At 43.5% G+C, this 27,473-nt stretch overlaps 1 protein-coding gene across 1 annotated transcript in view; it reads left to right on the top strand.

Annotated features, from left to right (window-relative positions):
- The window catches only part of dusp22a (dual specificity phosphatase 22a), a 124,259-nt gene that overhangs the window by 72,422 nt on the left and 24,364 nt on the right, over window positions 1-27,473 (top strand). Inside the window, exons 5-6 of the mRNA XM_048546180.2 lie at window positions 14,167-14,241; window positions 14,349-14,520. Of these exons, the coding sequence (XP_048402137.1) occupies window positions 14,167-14,241; window positions 14,349-14,520 (247 nt within the window). The remainder of the gene's footprint in view (window positions 1-14,166; window positions 14,242-14,348; window positions 14,521-27,473) is intronic.

Here is a 27,473-nt window from a genome sequence, read left to right as displayed (position 1 = left end):
GTAAAGCACAGATTCATGGGTACCAAAGACCCTTTGGTACTCTACCCACATGATCATCAAAGCTGAGCAGGAATATATTTAACAGTGCTGGCAACACAGCCTTTGATCTTTCCTGATATTGGCACATATGCTGGTTTTTTTTATGGGGGCTTGCACGGTGTTCAATAGCCGGATCCTTACCTGACTTCTTTCCTAGCCCAGGTTTCAAGCACCAATTTGAATGTGACAGCTTGTGCAAGATATTGAGGATCTTGAATGAGCCTTGTGGTAATGTCACAGAGGTATATACCGACACAGAAGCAAAAAATCATGAAAATTGTGAATGACACATTCTGGTTCAGCTTGTCTTACCTTCAACTGGGCTTCCAGTGTGACCAATACATGCATTTCCAAGTATGACAGCTTATTTACTAGATTTCCCTCCATGAAGCACAATGTGGTGGAGTTAGATCTCACCATACTGGGCTAAAAAGCCCATAGAATTGAAACAGCACCTTGATATGAACATGTAAAGTTAGGCTAAACTTTACCTAATGTCGGAGCAGAGGCTGGTATATCTGTGATTGACATGTACAAATGAATTTCTCTAACTGTGTTTTGTATTACTGTATAATAAATGGTGTTACTTTGAAGCCTAAACTTGAGGACAGTTCTCGACCATGTCTTCTCCTCAAGCAAGTTTGAACACAAACTCTTCGATTTTAACACTAAGCCACATGATAAAATACCAACTGCCTATTCAGTGGAAATCAGTTGGTTCAGCACAGTCTGGGGGTCGATTCTGGAACCAACTGATCTGTTTATTTTGTACCAAATTATATGGAAGATATGAAATGATTGAGAACTCATATCCCTCTTGTTAATAAGCACCACATTTAGCTCTTTCTTTCACCTTTGCCCTCCAGTGGTTTAACTTTCGAGATTCTCAACTGATTCCTAGCCAGCCTTGCCAAGCTTCCAAGATTTTGATCAGAACATAGCGAAACAGATGTCTGACAGCACTGTAAATTTGTTCAGAAACATTTACATGCTTATACATCCAAAATGAGATATTAAGGGTACAGAAAGTCAGATCAGTTTTTGATGCATGCTTTGACTTGTCTAGTGCACTAAGAAACTTGCATATCATGTTTGTCAAGTTTCAAGACTTGTAGTATATGAAAACAAAAATATGAAATATGTGACTTGGTATTATAGGGGGTGTATACTTCCCAGGAGAATTTCAGTTAACTCCCAACAATGAGCAAAAATTATTGGTGACATTGAAATATCTAGCTCTTAATTTTTAATAAAAAGCTAAAGTAAGTGGAAAGATTGAAGTTATATCAAGATTATTATTCAAACAAAGGCTTTTGTGTCTTTCAGAAATGTAGTAATAGCTGGAAATGAATGGCAAATCAACATACAGATCCCCTTATACCATGTGCAATTTTTGGTAAAGAAGTTTTTGTTAAAACACTTCTGCACAAATTGAAGAAGATACAAAGATGAAGATATATGCCTTCTCCTCCACCCCCCCCCCCCCCCCCCCCCCGCCCAAGACCTGAACACAAAAAATGCCAGATAACAAAGTGTGAAGCTGGATGAACACAGCAGGCCAAGCAGATTCTCCAGAATCTGCAGTTCCCATTATTTCTCACAAAAAATGCCATCCACATTTTGCACAGGCCATACAATGTGTTCATGCTGACAGCACGAAAGATGAGGGTGATGTCTGAAAGATTCAGAGTGGACGGATTGTGGCATCAAACAGCCTCTAACCCTGACCTGATGCAAAAGCTTTGGACCAGTTGAAGCAGTTAGTGTCCCCTCTTAGTCACTCCCAGCTCTGCATGAGGGAGCCACTTTTGGAGTATTGCACACAATTCTGGTGTCCCTGCTATAGGAAGGATTCTGAATGCTAGTAAGGGTTGAGAAAAGATTCACAAGGATGTTGCCAAGATTGGAGAATTTGAGCTATAGGGAGAGGCTGAATTGGCTGGGACTATTTCCGTGGAGAGTGAGAGGCTGAGGTTTATAAAATCATGAGGGCATGGGAAGAGTAATGGGCAAAGTCTTTTCCCCAGGGTAAGGAGAGTCCAAAACTAGAAAGCATAGGTTTAAGGTGAGATGGGAAAGTTTTAAAAGGGACCTAAGGGGCAACTTTTTCACACAGAGGGTGGTGCATGTATGGAATGAGCTGCCACAGGAAGTGGTGGAGACTGGTACAATTACAATATTAAAAAGGCATCTGGATGAATATATGAACAGGAGGGATTTAGATGGATACGGGCCAACTACTGACATACTAGATTTATATTGGATATCTGGTCAGCCTGGATGAGTTGGACTGAAGGGTGTATTTCTGTGCTGTTTATCTCTATTACTGTCTGCCCCCACCTGCTCTGTATGAGTGCTACCCATCTCGCTTCTAGGGGTGGGGCTATTAACTTGCTTTTGTTGATGTAGAGTTAGTGGAATAAGAAGTAGGAAATAACAAGCAGGAGTAGACCAAATGGCTGCTTGAACCTGCTCCTCCATTCAATAAGATTGTGGCTGATTTTTTTGTGGAGTCAGCTTCAATTACCTGCCCAAAGATCTATCTACCTTTGCCTTGAAAACATTCAGTGAGGAAACCTCAACTACTTCGCTGGGCAGGGAATTCCACAGATTCACAATGCTTTGGATGAAAAAAATTCCTCCTCAACTCAGTCCTAAATTGGCTTCCCCTAATCTTGAGGCTATGCCTTCCTGTCCTAGTTTCACTCCAGTGGAAACCACCTCCCTGCTTCAGCATTCCTTCATAATTTTGTATGTTTCTACAAGATTCCCTGCTCAGTCCCTCCTCATAAGCCGACCCTCATATTCACAGAATCAACCTAGTAAACCTGCTCTGCACATCTTCCGATACACCCTTTGTGCTGTGTTTACTGTGAAATACTGTGTTTACGTAAGACCGCATTAGATATATGGTAGCGAAACTAGCCACTCAACTCAATTAGACCATGCTGGTGTTCATGTTCCACTTGAGCCTCCTGTGAACTCTCTTCCTGTAAATCTGTCATTGTAATGTTCTAGTCCCTTCCCCGTTGTGCTTGTCTCACTTATACTGCACCTATACCATGCCCTCGTCTTCACCGCTCTGGATAAAAAAAAGATCATTTCTTCTTGAATTCTGTAGTGGGATATCTTGGTGACTATCATACAGTAATGATTCCCTGTCAAGCCTCTTAGCACCAGAGGAATCTCTCTGTACCCACTCTTATCAAAAACTTTTCATAATTTTAACGGCCTCTAGTAGGTCACTTCTCCACCTTTTTTTGAGAAGAAAACAGATCTAGCTGCCAGTCTTTTCCTAAGTTAAAGACCAAAAGAATTACAGATGCTGTTAATCAGGAACAACAACAAAGTTGCTGGAAAAGCTCAGCAGATGTGGCAGTATCTGTGGAGGAGAAAACAGAGTTAATGTTTCGGGTCCGGTGACCCTTCCTCAGAATCTTATCAGTTCCAGCAACTTTATTCTTGTGCCAGTCTTTTCCTTATATGTATCCCCATGCTCTTCCGGTATCATCCCTGAAAATTTTATTTGTACCCGTTCTATTTCCTTAATATACTTCTTATAACAGGCTGATCGTAACCAGATACAGCACCCTGAATGAACTAGGGCTCAATGCAGAAAAACTGTATTCTCAATACAGAAAACTCAATACAGAAAGAACTGTGGATGCTGGAGTTCTTCAGTTCTGAAAAAGGGTCACTGGACCCGAAATGTTAACTCTGCTGTCCCACCACAGTTGCTGCCAGACCTGCTGAGCTTTTGCAGCAAGGCTCAATACAGGTTTGACATAACTTTTCTGGTTTTCAATTCCATCCCTGTAAAGGTAAAGCTGAGATCTTGTTTGATTTTTATGGCTTTGCTAACCTTTGCTGTATTTTAAATGATGGATGTACTTACACTTGTATATTCCTTTGTTTATGTAATCTGATCTAGACTGGCACTTTCCAAGGCAGTAAGAAAAAACTTCCCTCTTCTTACTAGCAAATATTATTAGGGAGCATTTTGCAAGCTTTTTGGGTTTTCAAGGGAATGGTGCTAGGTCTTGAGAAGCAGGACAGAGGAGTTTAAAATTTGTCAAAAAAAAGGTCTGCATCGATAATGGAGGCTATGGTTTCAGTTCCCCTTGGACTGCAACATGACTTAGAGATCAAGTTCAGGCGGTGTGGAAGGGAGCTGAGAGAGGAATGGGAGGAGAATAAAGAAGGGGAAGAGAAGGATGTTGAGCAAGGGGTGGAAACACCCAGGACCCCTTCATCTCTGGGCAAACTGTCTTTGAACCCCTGACATCACAATTGCTCCCTAATTTGTCATCTTCTAATCCCTCTGCTGCATAACATCATGGCATAGTTTGGCTTGAATGCTGAAATAAAGCCACCAACAAAAAAAATTCCACAACAATCTTATCAACCAATATTTCCAACATTACGCCCAAAATGCAACTTTGTATCACTTCATTACTTGCCTTTGCCTTTCATGATGCTCCTACTTGGTTCCGGTTCAGTGGCTGATGGAAGATTGCTGCCTTTACAGGCCGAGACTGCAGATGGCCTTTCTAAAAAAAGCATGAGCAGCTCTGAATCTTGAGGATCCTGTTTTGAGCAAGTGCCTTCTGGGGTCATTAGTCGAGAACAATAGTAAGGACACTGGCAGAGTGGCATTGGTGGGAGCACAAATGCATTCACCTTGAGAGACGACAGCAGGTTTCTGCTCCATGGGGCTCTTGCCACTGGGGTGATGCCCCAATGATTCAAGCGATGTTTGAGATCACAGATGGCAAGGCCATCGTGAAAATCGACATGCTGCTTTATTATCCCAGCCTGAGCCTGTATGGAACCAAGCAGAGATTGCATGACAGTAAATATGGGTCTCATGTGGGTCTGAGCTCCACTGAAATGTTCAAGACTTGGTTTCAGCCTGTACTCCAAGGGAAACAGATATCAGGCACCTGACACTACAAATGCTGTTGTGAAGTGGTCTCCAAGCTCCCCCATGTTCTTTAGCACTGACATTTGATTTGTTGGTAGAAGTGCTAACCAACATTCTCTGTCATGTTGATTGTTGCTGTGTTGAACTCCAAGGTCTCTGAATGACAGTGGTTGAAGTGGAAGTCATAAAATGCCATGCCAATGGAAATCGGACCTTACCAGTGGCTGTGTGTTCCACGTGGCTCAGAGAAAAAGTTGGTGTCAGTGCACCAAACTACATGTTGTGCCTGTCCATCCACGTTCTGTAGTGTATCCCCCCGAGTTCTCTGGTTGTCAAGTCAAATGATAATGTTCCTGGCTTAGCTTCATGATGAGGCTATTGCCACTGGCTAGGCAGTATTCTTGAGTATCTGATACCAGATACAGAGAAGGGAAAGTGGAGCGGGTAAAGTGATGGTGATGAATTTGGGTGAAAAGGTAACAGCTCCTGGTCACACTTTCTGCTGCTTCAATGTCATGCAGCCGACAGGAGGAGTTTTGGAAAAGGGGAGATGGCAGAAAGTTTCTGTCATTGTGAAATTCTCAGATTTGCTGAATGCAGTTGCCTCAATCCTAACTGATCCCTCGACGCAGATGATCAGCTTCACCACAGGGCTTGAATGATGCAAGTGTGTTAGTATCCCCTTGGTCATTGAGATTGCAAACGATCATCCCCTGCAAGAACGACGGAAAGTGGAAAGTATGTTCTGATGTGCTTGGGTGAAGTTCCTACCATGGTTTAACAGCTGGGGGTAAGTAGAAGTTGTGAGAGGTGGTTGGAAGGCTCACAACATTGGGAGGATTGAGAAGGTGGGAGCGTTACACCTGGGTTACATTTGCTGCTGTGTGAGTGATGGAGGTGAATGCATTAAGCAGCATGAGAGCTTGGTGAAGTGGTGACTATGTGAAACGTTCACTACCCTGCCCTTAACCAGTTGTACCAGGTCATTGAATGTTCCCCAGCACCGCAGCCAAGCCCTTGTGGGCATTGGAGGGGTAGGAGTGGGGCAAGACTTTCAGATTTAATTCTCCTGGTTAACTGTTCCCCTTCCCTTCTCAGGGTGTACCTTGACCACCTCCTGGTCCCCTTCAGGCACATGCTCCTTTCCTTCTCTGTTGCCATTATCTCCAGTGTTGCATCAGAAAACCTGGCATCTTTTATCCCTTTTCTGTTGCTCCATCTGTTGTGATATTCTGTTCAGCCAAGTGTTCCAGCCAAAGTCTGCAGCATTTCCTGCTGCATATGTGTAGTTCCGCAAAAGAAGGCCAATCTGACTTTTTTTCAGGCCAGGCTGTCTGTACTCTACCATGGTGACCCTAGGGCCCCTTGTGGAACATGGAGCCAGTCAGCTGAGTGTCATAGAGTGAATGAGATAAGCAGATAGCGTGTAGTTTGCACACTCTACCTCAAATCAGATTACATCCAAAAATGAGGTTTTATCCAGTTAAAACTCCCATGTTTTTAATTAACCTGTCTTTCTATGTTTATTTGTAGCTTGTTATCAAACATTTAGTAATTTTCTTTTTCAGTCTCAATTTAAAAGTTCACTTCATTTGATCTTCTGTCCTCCTGCCTGACATGACCTTGCCTGATTAGGCAGGCCTATTGGCCAGGTCCCAAAGACCGTTTTAAATCTTGGGATAGCTGGGAAGAGAGGTCAGAAGAGCCGGCCTGACTGGAGTGGCTCTTTGAACCATTGCTCATTGGCTGTTAAGAAGCACCTGCTTCTGAGCCATTCCTCTTTTCAACAGCATGGTCTTGATGAACAAACTGACCACTTCTTGATGTACCTGTTGCCACGTTGAAGCAGCAGTGCCCATCGACACGGTGGTATTTCTTTTGTAATTTTCTTTCCCCCTTTGCAGTTAGTTTGAGACCAACCCACTAAGTATTTACCAATTCCCATTTTCTTGGTTAAAGTTCAATAAAACTCGATTCCTCTTTTCTGTGGGAGTGAGCAGTTGGTGCTCTAACCAAATGTTGTGCAATTGAATATAAATAGCTAGTGCTGAAGCAAATGTGTACAGATGATCCTGTGCTCATTACAGTTCATTGTAAAGGAGCATAAACAATAAAAAATTTTCAGCTACGGAGACACATAATGCATGGATGAGTCGGACTAAAAGGTCTGTTTTTGTGTTGTATGATTTAGGTTCAGTGTTAGCTTAAATTTAAGGAATGAGCAAAGGAGGATTCTGAAAACCTGATAAAAAGCCTCGCATTTATATAGAACCTTTCATGACTTTAGGATGCCCTAAAGGATTTCACAACCAGTGAATTACTTTTGACGCACAGCCAATTTGTACACAGAGCAAGGCCCAGCAAATGGAAATGTGATAATGCCCAGATGGTCTATTTTCATGATGATGAATAAGGAATAAATATTGACAAGGACGTTGGTGGTTAACTGTTGATTCTCTTCTTCATACCACCGGATCTTTTATATTCACTTGAGAGATTGTGAACTGACTCATAGTTTGTACCACTATTCGAGGATCATTCTTGTGAAAAATAGATATATTAATTTTAGTCTAATTTTGAATTAGAATATGTTTTACTAATTACTTAAGATAAAAAGAAATCCAACCTTATTTGCATCGGCCAGTTGTTGCTCAGTGACGGAGTGCAAGTGTGGTTTGGCGTCAAGGCCATTTTGCCAACATCAGCCACAAAGTTTTACAAAGCTCCATCAATCCTGTTAGCTGGTGAAGATAAAGATGGCATGGTCTCCTCTCATTGTTTCCAACAAGGTCCACAGTAAATGCCAAATGCACCAATTCCCTGTGCATGCAGCAGAGGCAGGCAGAATGGGTAGATTGAGACATCAGTCCATGTATAACGCTGCCAATTTGGACCTCACACTTCCTATTAGCACCATATCTTACTGTTGAGAATGTAGTCGGCTGCAGGGGGGAGACTCCCATCTTCCATTGGTGCTATTTAGGGGAACTTTCAGGCTTTTGATGCTTTTGCTCTTCTTCTGCTGTTGCTGAGTTATTGGAATCACTGTGGACTCTGTTGTTTTAGGAGCTGACGGCCCTTTCAGGCAGTTGTGTGGGATCTGTAGAAGGACGTTGGTGGTGCAGAGTTGATGGGCTGAAGTGCCAGTCATGTAGGATTCTATGACTGGAATGGATTCGAAATGCCTCTGAGCAGAACGTTTCTTATTACTCACAGAAAACGGTTGTTGCAGTTTCTCTTGGGCTGCCACATTTCAGGGAGGCTGAGCAGAGGCAACAGGGAAGAGAGGAGGTTTTAGAATCAGATTATACTCTCATGTGCACTCAAGTATAGGAGTACAAGAATACTAGACATGGCGCCGTCCTGGGTACAAATGTACCTAGGTACAAAAAACTTAGGTACAGAGTAGTAAAAGAAACAAAGTTAAAAAAGTTAAGCATTATCTTCATACAATGAATAGGAAAATAAAGAAACAAAATAATAGATAACATTAAAGCCCTTCATAACGGAACCTGGAAAAGTAAAGGAATCAAGTTAGAAGTTCAACAGTCTTTGATGAGTCCTCTGCATAGCTTGTTCTCTGGGAGGCCTCAGTTGCCTATTCTTGATGCTGCCACCATAGATACTGAGGGACCTCCCTCTCGCACTTACCACATTGGGATGTGATGCCATCGATGCTGCTGCTGCCTCCCCAATCTCCTCCTGCTGCTGTCTCTGGAATATGCCCAGGCAGGACCCACTCACAAGTTGAGATACTGCCATGTCAGGCTGTAAGAACTGGCTGAGAGACTAGGCTGTCCTTCCCTCACCCACGTCCTGAACTGGAGCCAGTTTTGTAGAGGAAGGGGGAGGAGGGGTTCAGTTGGAGGCCTTCCTATTCAGGGACTTCAGAGAGTTCCTCTGCTGAACGCACTAAATCATGAGCAGTTGCAAAGAGGCTTGTTGTTAAACTGTGGTGTCCTTTTTTAATTGGAACATACAGCCTCAGACTAGGTCAAAGGGGACAGAACATCCAAGGTCAATGTTTGTAATAGTGGATCTGTCCGGATTTCAGCCAGCAATGTCATTTCCCATTTGGTTATGCACCACTGTATCAGGAAGGTCATCAAGGCTGGTTCCACCAGAGAATGAGTTTCATTGCCTTTGGTCCAAACAGGAGGAGTGAACACGTGGCTTTACTCAATGGCACAGAGTTCACTGAATGCACATGCTTCACTCAGCAGGTCTGACATCACAACTGGAAAGTGAAGCTGGAGACTCAGACCATTCTAATCCCGGAATGTGCAGGTAATGTGTGACCTCACGCAGACCATCAATCTGGAAAATTCTCACTCTTGTGTCACTTACCATAATGTTGCCATCTTGCTTTACTCCATTCGTCTCTGAGCCACCATTTCAAACCACAGAGTGGTCACTGAGCAACAAGGGTTCCTTGCTCTACACTCAGCTCACGACTGATGGAGTGGACGGTGCTACTCCAGTGAATGATATGATGTAACTGGCCACCTTGTGGAGTAGACCATTATCAGGCTGTCACAATGATTGGACCACCCAAGGGGAGCCCTCCAGTTCTTGCCAGAGAGTATTGATACACGGTATGATCTCTACAACCGAGCCATCGGGGGTACAGCCTTTGGTGACAAGCTCAGAGGAGGAGGAGGTGGAGAGAGAGAGGACAAAGCGAGAGTGCACCTGGAGCATCATCAATGCAGATAGGCTGCCCTCGAGGGCCTCATCAGACTCCATTAGAAAATCCCCACACTTCTCTGTCCCACTATCACAGACCTTCAAAGAGTTATCTGACTGCAAGTTGTGATATAAGAGATGCAGCAAATCAACCTTCCACACCAATTTTATCCAACAACATCTCCCAGATTAATATGGCACAGAAGGAGGTCATTTGGTACTTTGTATATGTTTTGATTACTTGCAATGATATAAACAAATTTGAACTATTGACCTTCTCTTAGTACCTGCCTTGTGAATGGCCTAGTGTTCCTCCACACTACTACCCCAATGACTGGAGCACAATGGGTGGGGAAGGCAGCTGACATTCTCTAAAGGAGATGACCGAATGGTCTTGAGCAGATCTGGGTCCTGAGACCTTGATTTCAGACCATACTGCGTTGATATGTGTGAAAGCAGTCTGGACTGGCTGGCTGGCAACACAAGGATGATGTACCTAAATGGTGAAGGCTGCTGTGCCGACAAAAGACAACAGGCTGTACCGCACAACACCAGTGTCAGTGTCCTAGGATGTCACCTCAACTAGGTTGCCAACTGTCCCAGAATGACTGCCATTCGTTTTCCATTGGACAAAGAAAGCATTCTGGGAGATCTGTAATCAATATTTTGAACAAATCAGTTGCATAATTCATGCAGAAGTTCTTTCAGAACCCCAAACTCATCAAAATGGTGATCTCATTGCATTGCTAATGTTGCGGTAGCATAGAACATAATCTTGTAGATTGTTCCTGAACTGATTTTGGGTGTTGTAAATTTGCATGTTGTACATGCTGATGATCATTGTTGCCAGTTTTCTCACGGATGCCAAGCCTCAAGGATGGAAAGCGGAGTTAGTGGAGGCAGAATAACAGTAGCACCAAAAGAAGTGCGAGTAAAGGTCAGTGTGTTGGTATGGCACCCATACTGTTCTGAAGTTCCATAATAGAAGTGCATTGAATTGGACTGAACTATATGGTGAGGTGTCATGCAAACGCAAACGTTTTAAAAGATGTGATAGATTTTGAGGGCAGTGTAGATTCTGTTGTCACACGCAGTGGTTCAGGTAAGAGTCCTTGATCGAGGTGCTGGATGTCAGAGAGGCAGAGAATGCTTTGACCGCTTAACCCTGGAAATCTTCATATGGGGCCATGGTGCCAGATGTGGTTGGATAGGGAAAAGAAAACCCTGGTTATTACATGAAATGACTCCAAGCTTGTTATTCTGCATGGGTTAAACTGACAGGTCAGTGTGTGACATCAGCATTTTCAGAAAAAGAAGATCTCCTGGAAAGGTTTTGGACATGGTTGGCAATCCCCAACCTCAACAGATTACCAGATTGCTATTAAAAAATCCTTTGAGTCCACATATCTTTGCCATGACTGCAACACAGTATACCTACTGCCTGCAACACTTCCATGCACTGCTGGGTAATCGTGTATGTGAACTCTGTGCTTGCCAACAGGCCTTTTCCAATATTTGCCCTGTGGTCTCATGCCAGGCGAAGGCAGTTTGAGACATCTTTCTGTCTGAAATTTGCTTTTTATGTACCATTTCAAACCAAAACGAGAAAAGGACTGACAATGTCAGGGTTGAAAATCTGCAATTTGAAAGTGCTACCTTTTGAAAATTGGAGGATGGATGGTGCTTTTGAGATTTGGGAGAACCAAAAACTTCTGCTGAAGTGTTTGAACTGATTCCATTGTACTGAGTGCATATATTTCTTGTATTATACAAACTTCTGGGGCAGTAGATACTCATTTGAAATATTATTGGATGCATATGAATGAAAATAGCAAGCTTGATTGCACCATGCTTGCTGTGAGACAGAATTAAGTGCATTTTTAAAGGCATGTTGTTCTGCAAATATTCTTAAAATCAATACTTCCAACTTTCAGTGAGATTACACAAGTGACTTTAATATTAGACTTGTAGGATCTAAATTTACATGTATTTGAATTATGAGACGCCTAGGGAACCGAGTTGCCATCAAGCTCTTGTAACATCCATGGTTTTGCTTTCTGATCTTGTTAAGTCGAATGGGATTGGTTTGTAGCTACTGGTGATGGTTGGCACCAACTGGAAAGTACAGCCAATTGGTAGCAAGTGGCGATAATTGGCTCCAGTTCTCAAATGCCGACTGGGTTCAACTGTAGCAGCAGAAACGGTTTGTCTTCAGGTGATGCTGGTTCCTGTCAGTGATATGCTGGTGTTTCTCCATCCTTCAGTTCTTTGGTGCCCTCCCCCCACCATCCAACCAAGAGGCTTTGCATTTTCCCTAAGACGGAGCAATTGCCACTGGAACTGATATTTCAAGTCTCAAATGTGCTTGGAAGTGCATTGTTTCTGAACCCTTAAATTTGTGGTCCCTGTGACCCTTCAGGCTGCAAGTACATTGCAACCAGCGTACTAGGCACCTGATCTGAGCTAAAAGAGAAACCCTTTTGAGGTTACAAGAAAAACACGCTTCTGAATGAAAAAGAAACTGTTGATTCTCAAAGTCAGAATTCGAGGAGTAGGTAATGTCTTTTGGAAACGAGTCAGGAAGTGGTGAGGCAATCTCTTTAGCTACAGAATGTGAGAGTAGCTGCTTGTAAGTTCTCGATTTAAATAGGAGAGTGATTTATACCTAAAAGCAAAGTGTTATTTTTGGGTCTTATTGGTGAGTGATAAGCATTTTGAAAAAGGGAAAGTGTTAAAAGAATAAGTGGGTCGGTGTTTAATTCAGCTTTTAGCAAAAGAAGTGGCAGGTCCTCACTACTTAAACACTAAGAAGCTAAATAGCATAACAGCCAGAGGGGAGATAGGAAGAATTGCGTTTTTGACCTGTCATGATCTGGAGCACATCTGACTGAAAGAGTAATGGAAGCACTTTCAAAACAGATTTGGATAAATACTTGAAGTGGAGAAAATTACACAGCTACAGAGAAATATTAGGGGATTGGGTGCAATTAGGTGGTTCAATAAAAGAGCTGGTATTGGCACATTGGGAAGAATGGCCTGCTCCTGTGCAGTAGAAGTCTCTGGGCTGAAATGTGTCAGGCAATGTATAGATAGCTCTGAAGCCATTGTGTTGAGAAAAACTGGGAGAAACCAGTTTAGGTTGGCCCCTTGGCACATTCCAGCATCTTCCTCTGTGTGGACTCGGAGCAAAGCTCATCAACTAACCCCACACGAGGCGGCTGGTATTTAAGTCCATTTTTAGGGGCTGTTTTCCAAAGGCAAAGACACTTTCCTAAAGGAAGGGGGATATCTCTCTTTAATCCTAGTTAAAACATAAACTCAACTTCTAGGGACGGGACTGGTAGGATTGAGGAAGACAGACCTGGCGGATAAATTTTGTCACAAATACTTTCTCACATTAATGTTGTCAGGAGGATGCTTTTCACAGAGTGAGAGCATTTGTTGTAAGCATAAATTTATTAGCAAAAGTTTGGGCGGTTCAATAGCTCTTGTCAGTTTGGTAAATTAGCATTACTTAACTGAAGTAATCATTCTGTATCTTAAATTTTGGCTGCTGCATCAACACGGTTCTGTTCTTCAACTCTCTCACCCCCTTTTGTACAAAGGTGCACTTTGTGATGATTGATAGAGAAGCTACTTAGTAGCTAGTTTTAAATTTGCATTTGAAAACTCGTATCATTGCTGAGAGCCAGTCAGAAGCACTGTTTCTAAAACCAGTCACTGTTTGAACCACTGATAGTGTGCAGGAGAGTGGAAATGCTAATACTGTCATCCAATTGTATGTTCAGCCTTAGATTCAGTTTTCAAATGAACTTGGACAATTCCCCCTCATTCTTATAAACTCCAAGGAATATCGTCCTTATCAATCCAGTCTTCGTTCACATGCCAGTTATGCCATTCCTAGGGATCAGTCCGGAGAATCATTGTTGCATGCCCTCTGTAGCCAGAATATTCTTCCTCAGATAAGACCAAAACTGCATACAATACTCCACGTGTGATCTCACCAAGGCCCTTTATAATTGCAGCAAGACACCCCTGGTCTTGTACTTGAATCCTGTAGCTATGAAGGTCAAAATACCATTTGCCTTCTTCACTGCCTGCTGTACCTGCATGTGTGCATGTAGCATTCCTTTTGCTCTTCACAACACTAAGTGAAAGCATTATATTTTCTTCTGTTGGTAGGCGAACCTGTGGGACACGCTGGCTTTGTATGCCTCAGAATAACACTTCTTGTGAAATTGTCGAAATTGATCTGAAAACTGAGTCTAATGCTCAGTGTGAGGAAGAGTGTTTGAAATCACTGGCAAAAAAACAATGTCGCTGCTAAAAAATTAAAAATTAAAATTAAAAAATTTAAAAACATTATAATAACCTCATAATGGTAGGATACAGAGGGAGAAAACTCTTGAGGAAAATGGACTCCTTATTTACAATGGTTGGTTTACATTTTTGTATCTGAACTGCATTTAAAAAATAATGTGAACGTTCAATGTAAATCATTGACTTGTGTCTCCTAGGATGCAATACTTTAAGGAGTGCATTAAGTTTATCCATGAATGTCGAATGGAAGGAGGAGGGTGCATTGTTCATTGGTAGGTACTGATATAAATCCCTATCTGCTTATGCTTTCTTCAAGGAATCATGCAGTAAAGTGTGTAATTAAATTTCTTTTGTCGTGTTTCTGCCTTCCTTGGCACAGTTTAGCCGGAGTTTCACGCAGCACAACAGTGGTGGTGGCTTACCTCATGACCGTAACTGACTATGGCTGGGAAGAATGCTTGTCTGCAGTGAAGGCTGCCCGATCGTTTGTCAGCCCAAACTTTGGCTTCCAGCAACAGCTCCAAGAATTTGAAGCAACTTTTGTCAAAGAGGTAACTGCAGCTCAGGAGAAATGTCCTGGCATCTCTGGGTATTAGACTGAAATAACCACTGTGCATGAAGTCACATGCAGTATATAGATTGATGATGTTGTGTGCAACAGAACTCAACAAATAGACTTCCATTGACTGTTAATTAAACGGTTTTTAGTAGATGTTACCGCAGTTGGAGTCAGAATAAGAAGTAAGAAATGCTTCGTTCATTTTGAAGAAAAAGCTTAAGATTTGCTGGATGAAACAACAAGGGCTTTTAAGATTTTGAATATGGGAATCACAGATACCTGAGGTAGTAAAGTGTGAAGCTGGATGAACACAGCAGGCCAAGCAGCATCTCAGGAGCTCAGGAGATGTTGCTTGGCCTGCTGTGTTCATCCAGCTTCACACTTTATTATCTTGGATTCTCCAGCATCTGCAATTCCCATTATCACTGATACCTGAGGTAGTAGATGACTTTGTATGTGATTTCAAGGTCACTTATTAAGTTTATTATGGAATAAAAGTTTAAATATGATGCATAAGTCAATAGGAAACATGCATAACATATGATAGTGCAGGGTGGTTCACTGATACCTGAGGTTGAACAGACAGTTGGCTTAAATGTACTGAGCTCAGTCACTTGTGATGGCATCAGTCTGCTGTCTGGCTGCAGTAATACGGAACTCTGCCTTTGGTGTTTCTCCTTCCAGCTGAAGAAGCTGTGTGCCTCATGAGGACGCATTAATATACTTTATTTCCAGGGGCTGGGTAGTTCTCATTTGTTGGAACCTTTCTAAACAATGAATGTGGAATAAAAATCCAAGATGTGAGAATGATCACTTCTCCCCAGTCCATTACCTAGCCCAAAGTAGTTTTTCAGTTTATTCTCACTGAGGGTCATGTCGTAGTCCTTTCCAGATACGAGCAAAGCAGCTACTCTGGATGTCAGAAGACTCCCTGATATCAGTTCAGAAATGTTGCCACTTCAGCACAATCTTTGTAATGGTTATAGAAATATAGAAGTTTAGGATTTAGAAGTAGGCCATTTGGTCTTTGGAGCCTGTTCCACCAATCAATGTGATCATGGCTGATTATCTAACTCCGTACAGTCTGCCCACTTTCTCCCCATACCCTTTGAGCCCTTAGCCCTAAGTATCTAACTCCTTACTGAAAACATGCAGTATTTTGGCCTCAGCCGCTTTCTGTGCCAGAGAATTTCGTAGGCTCACTGCTTTCGGAGTGAAGAAATTCTTCCTCATCTCAGTTCTAAATGGTCCACCATGTGTTTTTAATCTGGGACCCCTGGTTCTGGACTCCCTGGTCATCAGGAACATCCTTTCTGTGTTTACCCTGTCTAGTCCTTAGAATTTTAAAGGTTTCTGTGCCTTGCCAGGATCCTTGGCAACTCAGAATTGCTTATGCCTTTCTAGAGAGATAAAATCAGTGCTGTGCCAGCTAACTCCATCAGAGTTCTATACTCGAAGTCTACAGCTGGATGAACACAGTACTATCCCCGAAATATTATTTAGTAAGAATTGTTTTTTCTAACAGGATCTGTCTATTTTCCTTAGAAACATGCTGTCAGTTATATGATATACTGGTACTTGATTTTCTAACTCATCATTGCAGTCAACTTCTGTCTGTCTCTAGAACATCTGGACATGATGTGAGATAAAGGCCATAGGAGAAATGAATAACTTAGGTATTAGGCACATTTTTGGGAATTCCTTTGGAAAAGATACAAAAGCAAGGTGCATTGTAGGTTAATTAGTATGTTAAGACGTAAGTCAGATTCCATGATGTTGTCTCTGAAGAATTGATAGAGATGGAACTGTCTTTGTGTAAATATAACAACACATTAAAGTGTAAAGATTTGGCAGCGCTATGCAGAGGAACACCAATTTTGTCAGGATAGGCAGCAACATGGGTGACTTTCTGTACAGCATGTCTCATTAATTCAGAATCAAAAACAGACATTAATGTAGAAGCTTAGCAGGCCTGGCAGTATCTGTGGAGAGAAACCAGAGTTATTGTTTGGTTTCCAGTTATAGTTCTTCTGAGTTTTTGTTGATTTTTAAAAGCAATTTGTGTTTTTTGTTTCCACAGTTCTTTGGTGATTTTCATCATTATATCATTGTATTTGATGTGGTTTAAATCTGCAGAGCAGTGCTCAAGGTGGGGCTACACAAACAAATTTTTCTCTGTTGCATTCAGGATGATTGTAAAGCCAAGATAGCAGAAGGTTGAAAATGGCTGTTTGGATTTCCAGTGTTTTCTGCTGATGGCTTAAACATTCAGGTTTCTTTTGAGTATTAGAGATAATGGGAACTGCAGATGTTGGAGAATCTGAGATAACAAAGTGTAGAGCTGGATGAACACAGCAGGCCAAACAGCATCCTAAGAGCACAAAAGCTGACGTTTTGTGCCTAGACACCCTGATTTCTGATGAAGGGTCTAGGCCTGAAACGTCAGCTTTTGCGCTCCTAAGATGCTGCTTGGCCTGCTGTGTTCATCCAGCTCTACACTTTGTTGTCTCCTTTTGAGTATTGATGTGTTAATTAGATCAGAAAGCCAGTGTTTGGATTTTGTAAATGACTGCTTCCTGTGACTTATTCAAACTGGAGAAAGGATTGCCAGAGAAAGTATCAATATTCATTTTCCTGGGAGATAGTAGGAACTGCCGATGATGGAGTCTGAGATAACAAGGTGTGGAGCTGGATGAAGAAGTGTCCAGACCTGAAACATCAGCTTTCCTGCTCCTCTGATGCTGCCTGGCCTGCTGTGTTCATCCAGCTCTACACCTTGTTATCTAATATTCACTTTCCTTATGTGTGCACAACCTTCATCCTGCATTCCAGACATTTAAAGGCTAATAGAACACATTTAAGGTTCTAGTTGAAAGACCAGAGAGGTGGAGAAAAACTGAGCCAGGAAATGTGGAAAGAAGTGATGGTCTTGAGTAGAATGGTAATAGAAGTGAGTGGTGAGTGTGTTTCAGTATTGATAAAAGGACTCTAGCTGTACTATCTGCAACTGAATGGGATTTTAAAAAGAGGTCATGTCATTTACCACTGTAATTGTATCAAACCTTGTTCAGTATTCATTGTATTTAACTTTTGTAACTAAATCTAAATTTTACTCTCGTGCATTCGTAATGTGATTCTCGTCTTCTGGAGAGAAATAATGAGTGGTGTAACAATCCAGGATGGTGGGGACTTCAAAAGGCTGTTTGGGCAGAAAAATGCAGAGCTACAGATTCTAGTTCATGATAAATGTGATTCTACATCCAGGAAGTGCGTAACAATCATTGCTTATTAAATTGCTCTATCAATTATTTCACTCTGATAATGAACATTATGGCAAAAGCTTGTTTTATGACACTAAGGTGTCTGATGACAATTGTGAGGATGGCCGTGAGAAACTAAAGCTTTTTAATGATTGCTGAGAAGATAAGAAGAACCTGGCAGAGGTTGTTGAAATTATGCAAGCTACAGGATGCTGGCCAGAATGTGGAATTCTCTGTTGCAAACTGGTGAAGGAAAGCCCTTTTGAAAAGGGAAATGTTTGAAAAGAAACTTAGAATGTTAATTGAAGTAGGGAAACAATAAAATGTACGGGGGGAATGTTGAATTTAGGATATAGAGTAAATGATTCTTTGAGTAGGTGGAAAAGATCGTTGCTGACCTAATGGAGCAATTGAGCTTACTCCAACACTCTGAGGTTTAGGAATGGTTTCTTACGAGGGAGATTGAATTTGGAGATCATCTGTGAAAAGTAACCATCCAGGTTTGAACAGGAAAAGTACAGGATGTAAAAGTATTCGATGCAGTGTGGAGCTGGAGGAACACAGCAGGTCAGGCAGCGTCAGAGGAGCAGGAGAGTCGATGTTTCGGGTCGGGACCCTTCATCAGGACTGGAGAGGGGGAAGGGACCTGGGAAATAAATAGAAGAGGAGTGGTGGGGTTGGGGGAAAGGATGGTGTTGGGTGGACGTAGGTAGGAGGTGGTGGGGATTGGCCAGTAGGAAGGATGGAGGGGAGGATGAGAGAGAGGGTTGGACAAGGAATGAGGCCGGGTGGTGAGGGGGTTTTGAAACTGGCAAATTCTATGTTTAGGCCATCAGGCTGTAGGCTTCTGAGGCGGAATACAGGGTATTGTTCCTTCAGTTTGTGTGTGGCGTCATTGTGGCACTGGACAAGGTCAGATGAACATGCCATCAAAGGAGTGGGGGGGTGGAGTTAAAATGGTTACTTTGACTTGAATACTGTTGGTCATCAGAAAACACGTATTGAACACTTCCTCACATATGAACTGACCCTATAAAAGTTCTGTGTGTGATCTCTGGAAGGAGCTGACTTCATTGTTTCATTGACTGCATAAGTTAGCACTGCTGCCTCACAGTGCCAGGGACCCGGGTTTGATTCCAGCCTTGGGCGACTGTCTGTGCTGAGTTTGCACATTCTCCCTGTGTCTGCATGGATTTCCTCAGAGTGCTCCGGTTTCCTCCCATGGTCCAAATATGTGCAAGTTAGGTGGATTGGCCACGCTAAATTGCCTGTAGTGTTCAGGGATGTGTCGATTAGGTGGGCTCTTGGGAGATGGGTCTGGGTGGGATGCTGTGAGGCTCAGTGTGGACTTGCTGGGCCGAAGGGCCTGTTTCCACACTGTAGGAATTCTTCTATTCATAACGCCTCCCCATTCGTGACAGAAAAAAATTCAGAACTGTGAGTTCTGAGCATCAGTGGATCAATACCTCACTTGATCTGCTATTACCTCACACCATCATGCTACCCCTCCCCCAGTGCTGAACATGGCCAAATCGTGTTTTTTTTTTCATTGTGGGAATGGAAATTCATATCCTTTACACACAATAAGTTATGAATGCCAAAATAAGCAGCAGCAGAATTGAAACTAACGCAAGGGTTAGCAGGTGCTCTCAACTGACAATAATAGCAAACATCTTGGGCAGAAGTTGATGAGTGCTCTGTTAGATTGCAGGGTTGTGAAATAAGATACAAAAATAAAGGAAAACCTTTTTAAGATAGATAGGACAGTAATGTATGCAGTTACATAAGAATGTATTAAATTGAAATGGAGAATGTGCTCAGAAAATACCATTGTGTGTCTGTGTTGAGCAATAGCTGTTTCAACACCACAGGCTAGATGTGGTTCCTTTCTCAAATTATGGATGATCTTCAGATGTGTTGGTTTTATTCTGAAGTCCATTTAAGGTCCAGGATTAATAACAGAGATCTTAAGAACTCTCCAAAGTATTTGCTGAGCCATTGTGAAAGGTTGATGGAATGCATCCAAAGATATAATACTTTTCTGAATGCAGCTTCAGGAAGTGGATCATGGCTGATCCAACATTCTTACATCCACTTTCCTGCCCTTTCCTTATGACACTTGATTCCTCTCCTGACCATACTTATATCCCACAGCTCTCTGTGGCAAGGTGCTCTAAGTTTCAGAATCCTCTGAGAAAAAAAAAATTCTTCCTCGTGTCAGTCTTAAATTGGCACTCTTCTATTCTGAGACTTGACCCCTCTGGTCTTAGAATCTCCCATAAGGGGAAACATCCTCTCAGCATATACCAGTCAAGCCCATTAAGATTCCTTGTTTCAGTGACATCACTCCTTATTGTTCAAAGCACCATTGAGTAGAGGCCCAACCTGTTTAGCTTTTGCTCATAAAACAATACGTCCATTCCAGGGATCATCCTAGTAAATCATTTCAGAACTACCTCCAATTAAATATTATCTTAAATAAAGAGACTAAACTGCTTACAGTACTCCAGATGTGATCTCACCACCACCTTGTATAGTTGCAGCAAGACTTCCCAGAACTTATACCCTAACCCCCCTAGAAATAAGGGCCAACGTTTTATTTGCCTTCCTGATTGCCTGCTGTACCTGTGAGCTAGCTTTCTGTGTTTCATGCACAAAGACCTCCAAATTCCTTTGTGTTGCAGCTTTCTGCAGTTTTCTTCCATTTAAGTAATATTCTGTACTTTTGTTCTTCCTTCCAAAATGAACAACTTGGCAATTTCCCACATTATTTTCCATTTGCCAAATTTTTTGCCCACTTACTTAACCTATCAATATGTCTCTATAGACTATTGGTATCTCTCTCACAACCTGCCTTTCTACCTGTTTTTGTGTCATCTACAAATTTGGCTATAGTACACTCACTTGCTCCCTCCAAGTCAGTAGTATTTATTGTAAACCGTTGTTGTCCTGGCACTGAACTTTGTGGAACTCCAATGGCCTCTGGTCGCCAACCTGAAAAAGAGCCCTTTTTCCCCAAATCGCTGTTTCCTGCCCATGAGCCAAATGTCTATCCACAATAACACACTGCCTGTAACACCCTGGGTTCTTATTTGTGACTTAACCTTTTGTGAGGTACCTTGTCATATACAATCTGAAAATCCAAATACAGCACATCTATTTGTTTCCTTCTATCTACTCTGGCTGAAACTTCTGCAAAAATACTCTAACAAATTAGCCAGACATGATTTCCCTTTCATGAAGCTGTGCTGACTCTGCTTGATTTGATTGTGATTTATGAAATATGCTGCTATTACTTCCTTAATAGTTGATTCCAGTCCTTTTCCAATAACAGACGTTTAGGCTAATCATCCTATAGTTACCTGCTTTTTGCCTCTGTCCATTTTTGAGTAAGGATATAACACTGTCAGTTTCCCAATCCTCAGATACTTCTCCAGAATCCAATGTTTTTTTGAAAACTATAACTAGTGCAGCTCCCTCTTTTAGGATTCTAGGATGCAAGCCAGCAGGGCCAGGGGACTTAGCTGCCTTTAGCCCCATTAATTTGTCTAATGCTACTTCTCTAGTGATGGTGACGATACTTAGTTCCTTGCCCGGTTTCTTTAGTATTAATGTAACGTTTGAAGAATCAGTAAGGACTGATGCAAAATATCTGTTTAACCCCTTTACCATTTCCTTGTTCTCCAAAACTGTCTGCCGAGATTCTTTTTGTCAAAGGTCCCGCTCTTCGTCTTCATATATTTAAAGAAGTTTGTATTGTCAGTTTTATATTTTTTGCTAATTAGCTCTCATATTTTATTTTCTCTGTTATCCTTTTAGTCCTCCTTTTCTGGAGTCTGAATTTATCCCATTCTTCAGAGCCACCACTGATTTTGGCCTCGTTAAATGCCCTCTCTTTCAAATTAATATTCTTCTTAACTTTCTGGGTTAGCCGTTGTTGGTTTATTCCTCTCTCAGAATCTGTCCTCCTGACTGCACTGTGTTTTTACTGAGACTTATGAATTACCTCTTCATACTTACGCCATTGCTTGCTTACTGTCATTCCTGCTAATCCACCCAGTTCACTTGAGCTATTCTATCCTCATTTCAGTGTAATTCCCTTTATTTTACTTAAATACAGTTGTTCCCAAATCGTTTCTCACTCAAATACTGAATGTTAAATTCTATCATGAAATGATCAATACCTCTGAGGGAATCTTTTACTTATTTCTGTGATGTACTACTCGAGGAAACTATCCCTAATACACTCTATGAATTCATTGTCATAACTACAATTTCCAATTTGATTAACCAAATCAACATGAAGATTAAAGTTACCTGTAAATATTGCTCTATTCTTTGTACTTACACCTATTATTTGTTAATCTCTAGCCCATTCCACAGAGTGGCTATAGTTTGGGAATCTGTATTCTACTGTTACCAATGTCTCCTTTCCCTTGTTGTTTTTGCCTCAGTCCAAGCCTAGATTATCTCACACAACTGTCTTCATTTTATTTCTTATTAACGATGCTAACCCACTACCTTTTCCATCCCTCTTGTCTCTCCGAAAGTCAAAAATCCCTGAACGTTAGTTCCCAAATCTGATTTCCTTGCAGTTGTGTTTCTATAATGACGGTGGAATAATATTTATCTGCTTCAATTTGCACCATCATTTCATCTACCTTATTTCGTATGCTTTGTACATTAAGATACAACATCTTAAAATTTATTCAATTGTCAAATTTCTCAACACTGCTATAGTTCTTTGGAACAATATGACATTCACCCAGTCTGTCCCTTCTTTTTTATTTTCTGGTAACAATCAATCCCATCATTAATCTATAAGTCTATTTTCTTCCTTACCTTTGATTTAATAATTTTCCATGCAACTGAACCCACCATCTTTCTATTTAGTTTCCAGCCCTGTCCACAGCTCTAGTTACGTGATTCACCAAGACTCTGGTCCAAGCATGATTCAGGTGGAGCCCATCCTATTGGAACAGCTTCCTCCTTCCCCAGTGTTGTGCCAATGTCTGATGAATTTGAACCTGTTCCTCCTGCATTAATCTTTTAGCCACACATTTACCTCTTTAATTTTGTTAATGCTGTGCCAATTACCTTGTAGTTTATGTAATAATTGGGAGACTCTTACTTTTTGCTTCTGCTTTTTAATTTAGCTCCTAGTTGCTCATATTTCCTCGGCAGACTGCCACTAATAGAAGACTTTATGGATGTGCAGGTTGAGAGTAAGCAAGTGGAATATTTGAAGCCTTATTTTTAGACAGTAAGATATATTATGTTGCATGTGACCGTGGCTGATGATAAATTGAATAGAATTGGATAACCGAGCTGAATTTGGGCCAGAATATTATCTGATCTTAATCACAGTTAGGTTCCTTAAAATACAACACATAGTGCTTTGCTCATGACTGATTTTCGGAACAATTTCAAAGAAAGGACAAAAGGCATTGATTGAGATCATTCACAGTTGAACACTCGCTGGTTGGTCAAATACTTGTGCTGGATGCTGCCATCATACAGAGTATTACTATAGTCATCTCACTGGATTCATAAAGAAGGTACAGATTGCAAGATCTCAGTGCGCCTCCAGTTCAAACCTGTTGCACTTTGTCAATTTCCATCTCTCCAGCCGCCAGTTTACAAGGTCCACCAGAATTCACTTCCTAAGCCTCAGTATCTCTCGAGCTCCATATGGTGCTCCTTAAAACCTACCTCTTTGACAAAACATTTGGCCATCTGTCCTAAACTCCCTTCGTGCAGCTCACTGTCATAATTTTCTCAGAATCACAGAGTTGTTAGGATGCAGAAGTTGATGATTCCATCTGTTGAATCTGCACCGGATCTCTGAGTGTTTTGATCTGGTGCTAATCTGTTGCAGATAACAAGGTGTGGAGCTGGATGAACACAGCAGGCCAAGCAGCATCTCAGGAGCACAAAAGCTGACGTTTCGGGCCTAGACCCTTCATCAGAGAGGGGGATGGGGTGAGGGTTCTGGAATAAATAGGGAGAGAGGGGGAGGCGGACCGAAGATGGAGACAAAACAAGATAGGTAGAGAGGAGAGTATAGGTGAGGAGGTAGGGAGGGGAGAGGTCAGTCCAGGGAAGATGGACAGGTCAAGGAGGTGGGATGAGGTGGTAGGTAGGAAATGGAGGTGCGGCTTGAGGTGGGAGGAAGGGATGGGTGAGAGGAAAAACAGGTTAGAACATAGAACATAGAACAGTACAGCACAGAACAGGCCCTTCAGCCCACGATGTTGTGCCGACCATTGATCCCAATGTATGCACCCTCAAATTTCTGTGACCATATGCATGTCCAGCAGTCTCTTAAATGACCCCAATGACCTTGCTTCCACAACTGCTGCTGGCAACGCATTCCATGCTCTCACAACTCTCTGTGTAAAGAACCCGCCTCTGACATCCCCTCTATACTTTCCTCCAACCAGCTTAAAACTATGACCCCTCGTGTTAGCCATTTCTGCCCTGGGAAATAGTCTCTGGCTATCAACTCTATCTATGCCTCTCATCATCTTGTATAACTCAATTAGGTCCCCTCTCCTCCTCCTTTTCTCCAATGAAAAAAATCCGAGCTCAGTCAACCTCTCTTCATAAGATAAGCCCTCTAGTCCAGGCAGCATCCTGGTAAACCTCCTCTGAACCCTCTTCAAAGCATGCACATCTTTCCTATAATAGGGCGACCAGAACTGGACGCAGTATTCCAAGTGCTGTCTAACCAAAGTTTTATAGAGCTGCAACAAGATCTCACGACTCTTAAACTCAACCCCCCTGTTAATGAAAGCCAAAACACCGTATGCTTTCTTAACAACCCTGTCCACTTGGGTGGCCATTTTAAGGGATCTATGTATCTGCACACCAAGATCCCTCTGTTCCTCCACACTGCCAAGAATCCTATCCTTAATTCTGTACTCAACTTTCAAATTCGACCTTCCAAAATGCATCACCTCGCATTTATCCAGGTTGAACTCCATCTGCCACCTCTCAGCCCATCTCTGCATCCTGTCAATGTCCCGCTGCAGCCTACAAGAGCCCTCTATACTGAGGGACACCTCCAACCTTCGTGTCGTCTGCAAACTTGCTGACCCATCTTTCAATCCCCTCATCCAAGTCATTAATAATAGGGAAGCAGAGACAGGTTGGGCTCGTTTTGGGATGCAGTGGGGGGAGGGGAAGAACTGGGCTGGTTTTGTGATGCAGTGGGGGGAGGGGAGATTTTGAAGCTTGTGAAGTCCACATTGATACCATTGGACTGCAGGGTTCCCAAGAGGAATATGAGTTGCTGTTCCTGCAACCTTCGGGTGGCATCATTGTGGCACTGCAGGAGGCCCATGATGGACATGTCGTCTGAGGAATGGGAGGGGGAGTTAAAATGGTTCGCAACTGGGAGGTGCTGTTGTTTGTTGCAAACCGAGCGGAGGTGTTCTGCAAAGCTGTCCCCAAGCCTCTGCTTGGTTTCCCCAATGTAGCGGAAGCCACACCAGGTGCAATGGATACAATATACCACTTTGGCAGATGTGCAGGTGAACATCTGCTTGATATGGAAGGTCATCTTGGGGCCTGGGATAGGGGTGAGGGAGGAGGCGTGGGGGCAAGTGTAGCACATCCTGCGGTTGCAGGGGAAGGTGCCGGGTGTGGTGGGTTTGGAGGGGAGTGAGCGGACAAGGGAGTCGCGGAGTGTGTGGTCTCTCCGGAAGGCAGACAAGGGTGGGGATGGCAAAATGTCTTGGGTGGTGGGGTCGGATTGTAGATGCCGGAAGTGTCGGAGGATGATACGTTGTATCCGGAGGTTGGTGGAGTGGTATGTGAGAACGAGGGGGATCCTCTTAGGGCGGTTGTGGCGGGGGCGGGGTGTGAGGGATGTGTTGCGGGAAATACGGGAGACGCGGTCAAGGGTGTTCTCGATCACTGTGGGGGGAAAGTTGTGGTCCTTGAAGAACGTGGACATCTGGGATGTGCGGGAGTGGAATGCCTCATCCTGGGAGCAGATGCGGTGGAGACGGAGGAATTGGGAATAGGGGATGGAATTTTTGCAGGAGGGTGGGTGGGAGGAGGTGTATTCTAGGTAGCTGTGGGAGTCGGTGGGCTTGAAATGGACATCAGTTTCTAGCTGGTTACCTGAGATGGAGACTGAGAGGTCCAGGAAGGTGAGGGATGTGCTGGAGATGGCCCAGGTGAACTGAAGGTTGGGGTGGAAGGTGTTTGTGAAGTGGATGAACTGTTCGAGCTCCTCTGGGGAGCAAGAGGCGTCGCCGATACAGTCATCAATGTACCGGAGGAAGAGGTGGGGTTTGGGGCCTGTGTAGGTGCGGAAGAGGGACTGTTCCACGTAACCTACAAAGAGGCAGGCGTAGCTGGGGCCCATGCGGGTGCCCATGGCCACCCCCTTTGTCTGTAGGAAGTGGGAGGAATCGAAAGAGAAGTTGTTGAGGGTGAGGACGAGTTTGGCTAGGCGGATGAGGGTGTCGGTGTGGGGGGACTGGTTGGGCCTGCGGGACAGGAAGAAGCGGAGGGCCTTGAGGCCATCTGCATGCAGAAGACAAGTGTATAGGGACTGGACGTCCATGGTGAAAATGAGGTGTTGGGAGCCAGGGAATTGGAAGTCCTGGAGGAGGTGGAGGGCAGTGGGTGGTGTCATGGACGTAGGTGGGGAGTTCCTGGACAAAAGGGGAGAAAATGGAGTCCAGATAGGTGGAGATGAGTTCGGTGGGGCAGGAGCAGGCTGAGATGATGGGTCGACCAGGGCAGGCAGGTTTGTGGATTTTGGGAAGGAGATAGAAACGGGCCGTGCGGGGTTGGGGAACAATGAGGTTGGAGGCTGTGGGTGGGAGGTCCCCTGAGGTGATGAGGTCATGGATGGTGTTGGAGATGATGGTTTGGTGCTCAGGGGTGGGGTCATGATCAAGGGGGCAGTAGGAGGAGGTGTTGGAGAGTTAGCGTTTGGCCTCGGCGATGTAGAGATCAGTGCGCCATACTACCACTGCGCTGCCCATGTGCGCGGGTTTGATGGTCAGGTTGGGGTTGGAGCGAAGGGAGCAGAGGGCTGCCCGTTCTGCGGGGGAGAGGTTGGAGTGGGTGAGAGGGGCGGAGAGGTTGAGGCGGTTGATGTCTCGACGGCAGTTGGAGATGAACAGGTCAAGGGAAGGTAGGAGGTCTGGCCATTCCACTCCCGCACATCCCAGATGTCCATGTTCTTCAAGGACTGCAACTTTCCCCCCGCAGTGGTCGAGAACGCCCTTGACTGCGTCTCCTGCATTTCCCGCAACACATTTCTCACACCCCGCCCCCGCCACAACCGCCCTAAGAGGATCCCCCTCGTTCTCACATACCACCCCACCAACATCCAGATACAACGTATCATCCTCCGACACTTCCCCCATCTACAATCCGACCCCGCCACCCAAGCTATTTTTCCACCCCCACCCTTGTCTGCCTTCCGGAGAGACCACTCTCTCCGCGACTCCCTTGTCCGCTCCACACTCCCCTCCAACCCCACCACACCCGGCACCTTCCCCTGCAACCGCAGGAAGTGCTACACTTGCCCCCACACCTCCTCCCTCACCCCTATCCCAGACCCCAAGATGACCTTCCGTATCAAGCAGATGTTCACCTGCACATCTGCCAATGTGGTATATTGTATCCATTGCACCTGGTGTGGCTTCCTCTACATTGG

Source organism: Stegostoma tigrinum, chromosome 16 (assembly GCF_030684315.1).
Source record: "Stegostoma tigrinum isolate sSteTig4 chromosome 16, sSteTig4.hap1, whole genome shotgun sequence".
In the NCBI taxonomy this organism is placed as follows: Eukaryota; Metazoa; Chordata; class Chondrichthyes; order Orectolobiformes; family Stegostomatidae; genus Stegostoma; species Stegostoma tigrinum.
The sequence above is the reverse complement of the archived record's forward strand: the minus strand, read 5'-3'. Positions and strand labels throughout refer to the sequence as shown.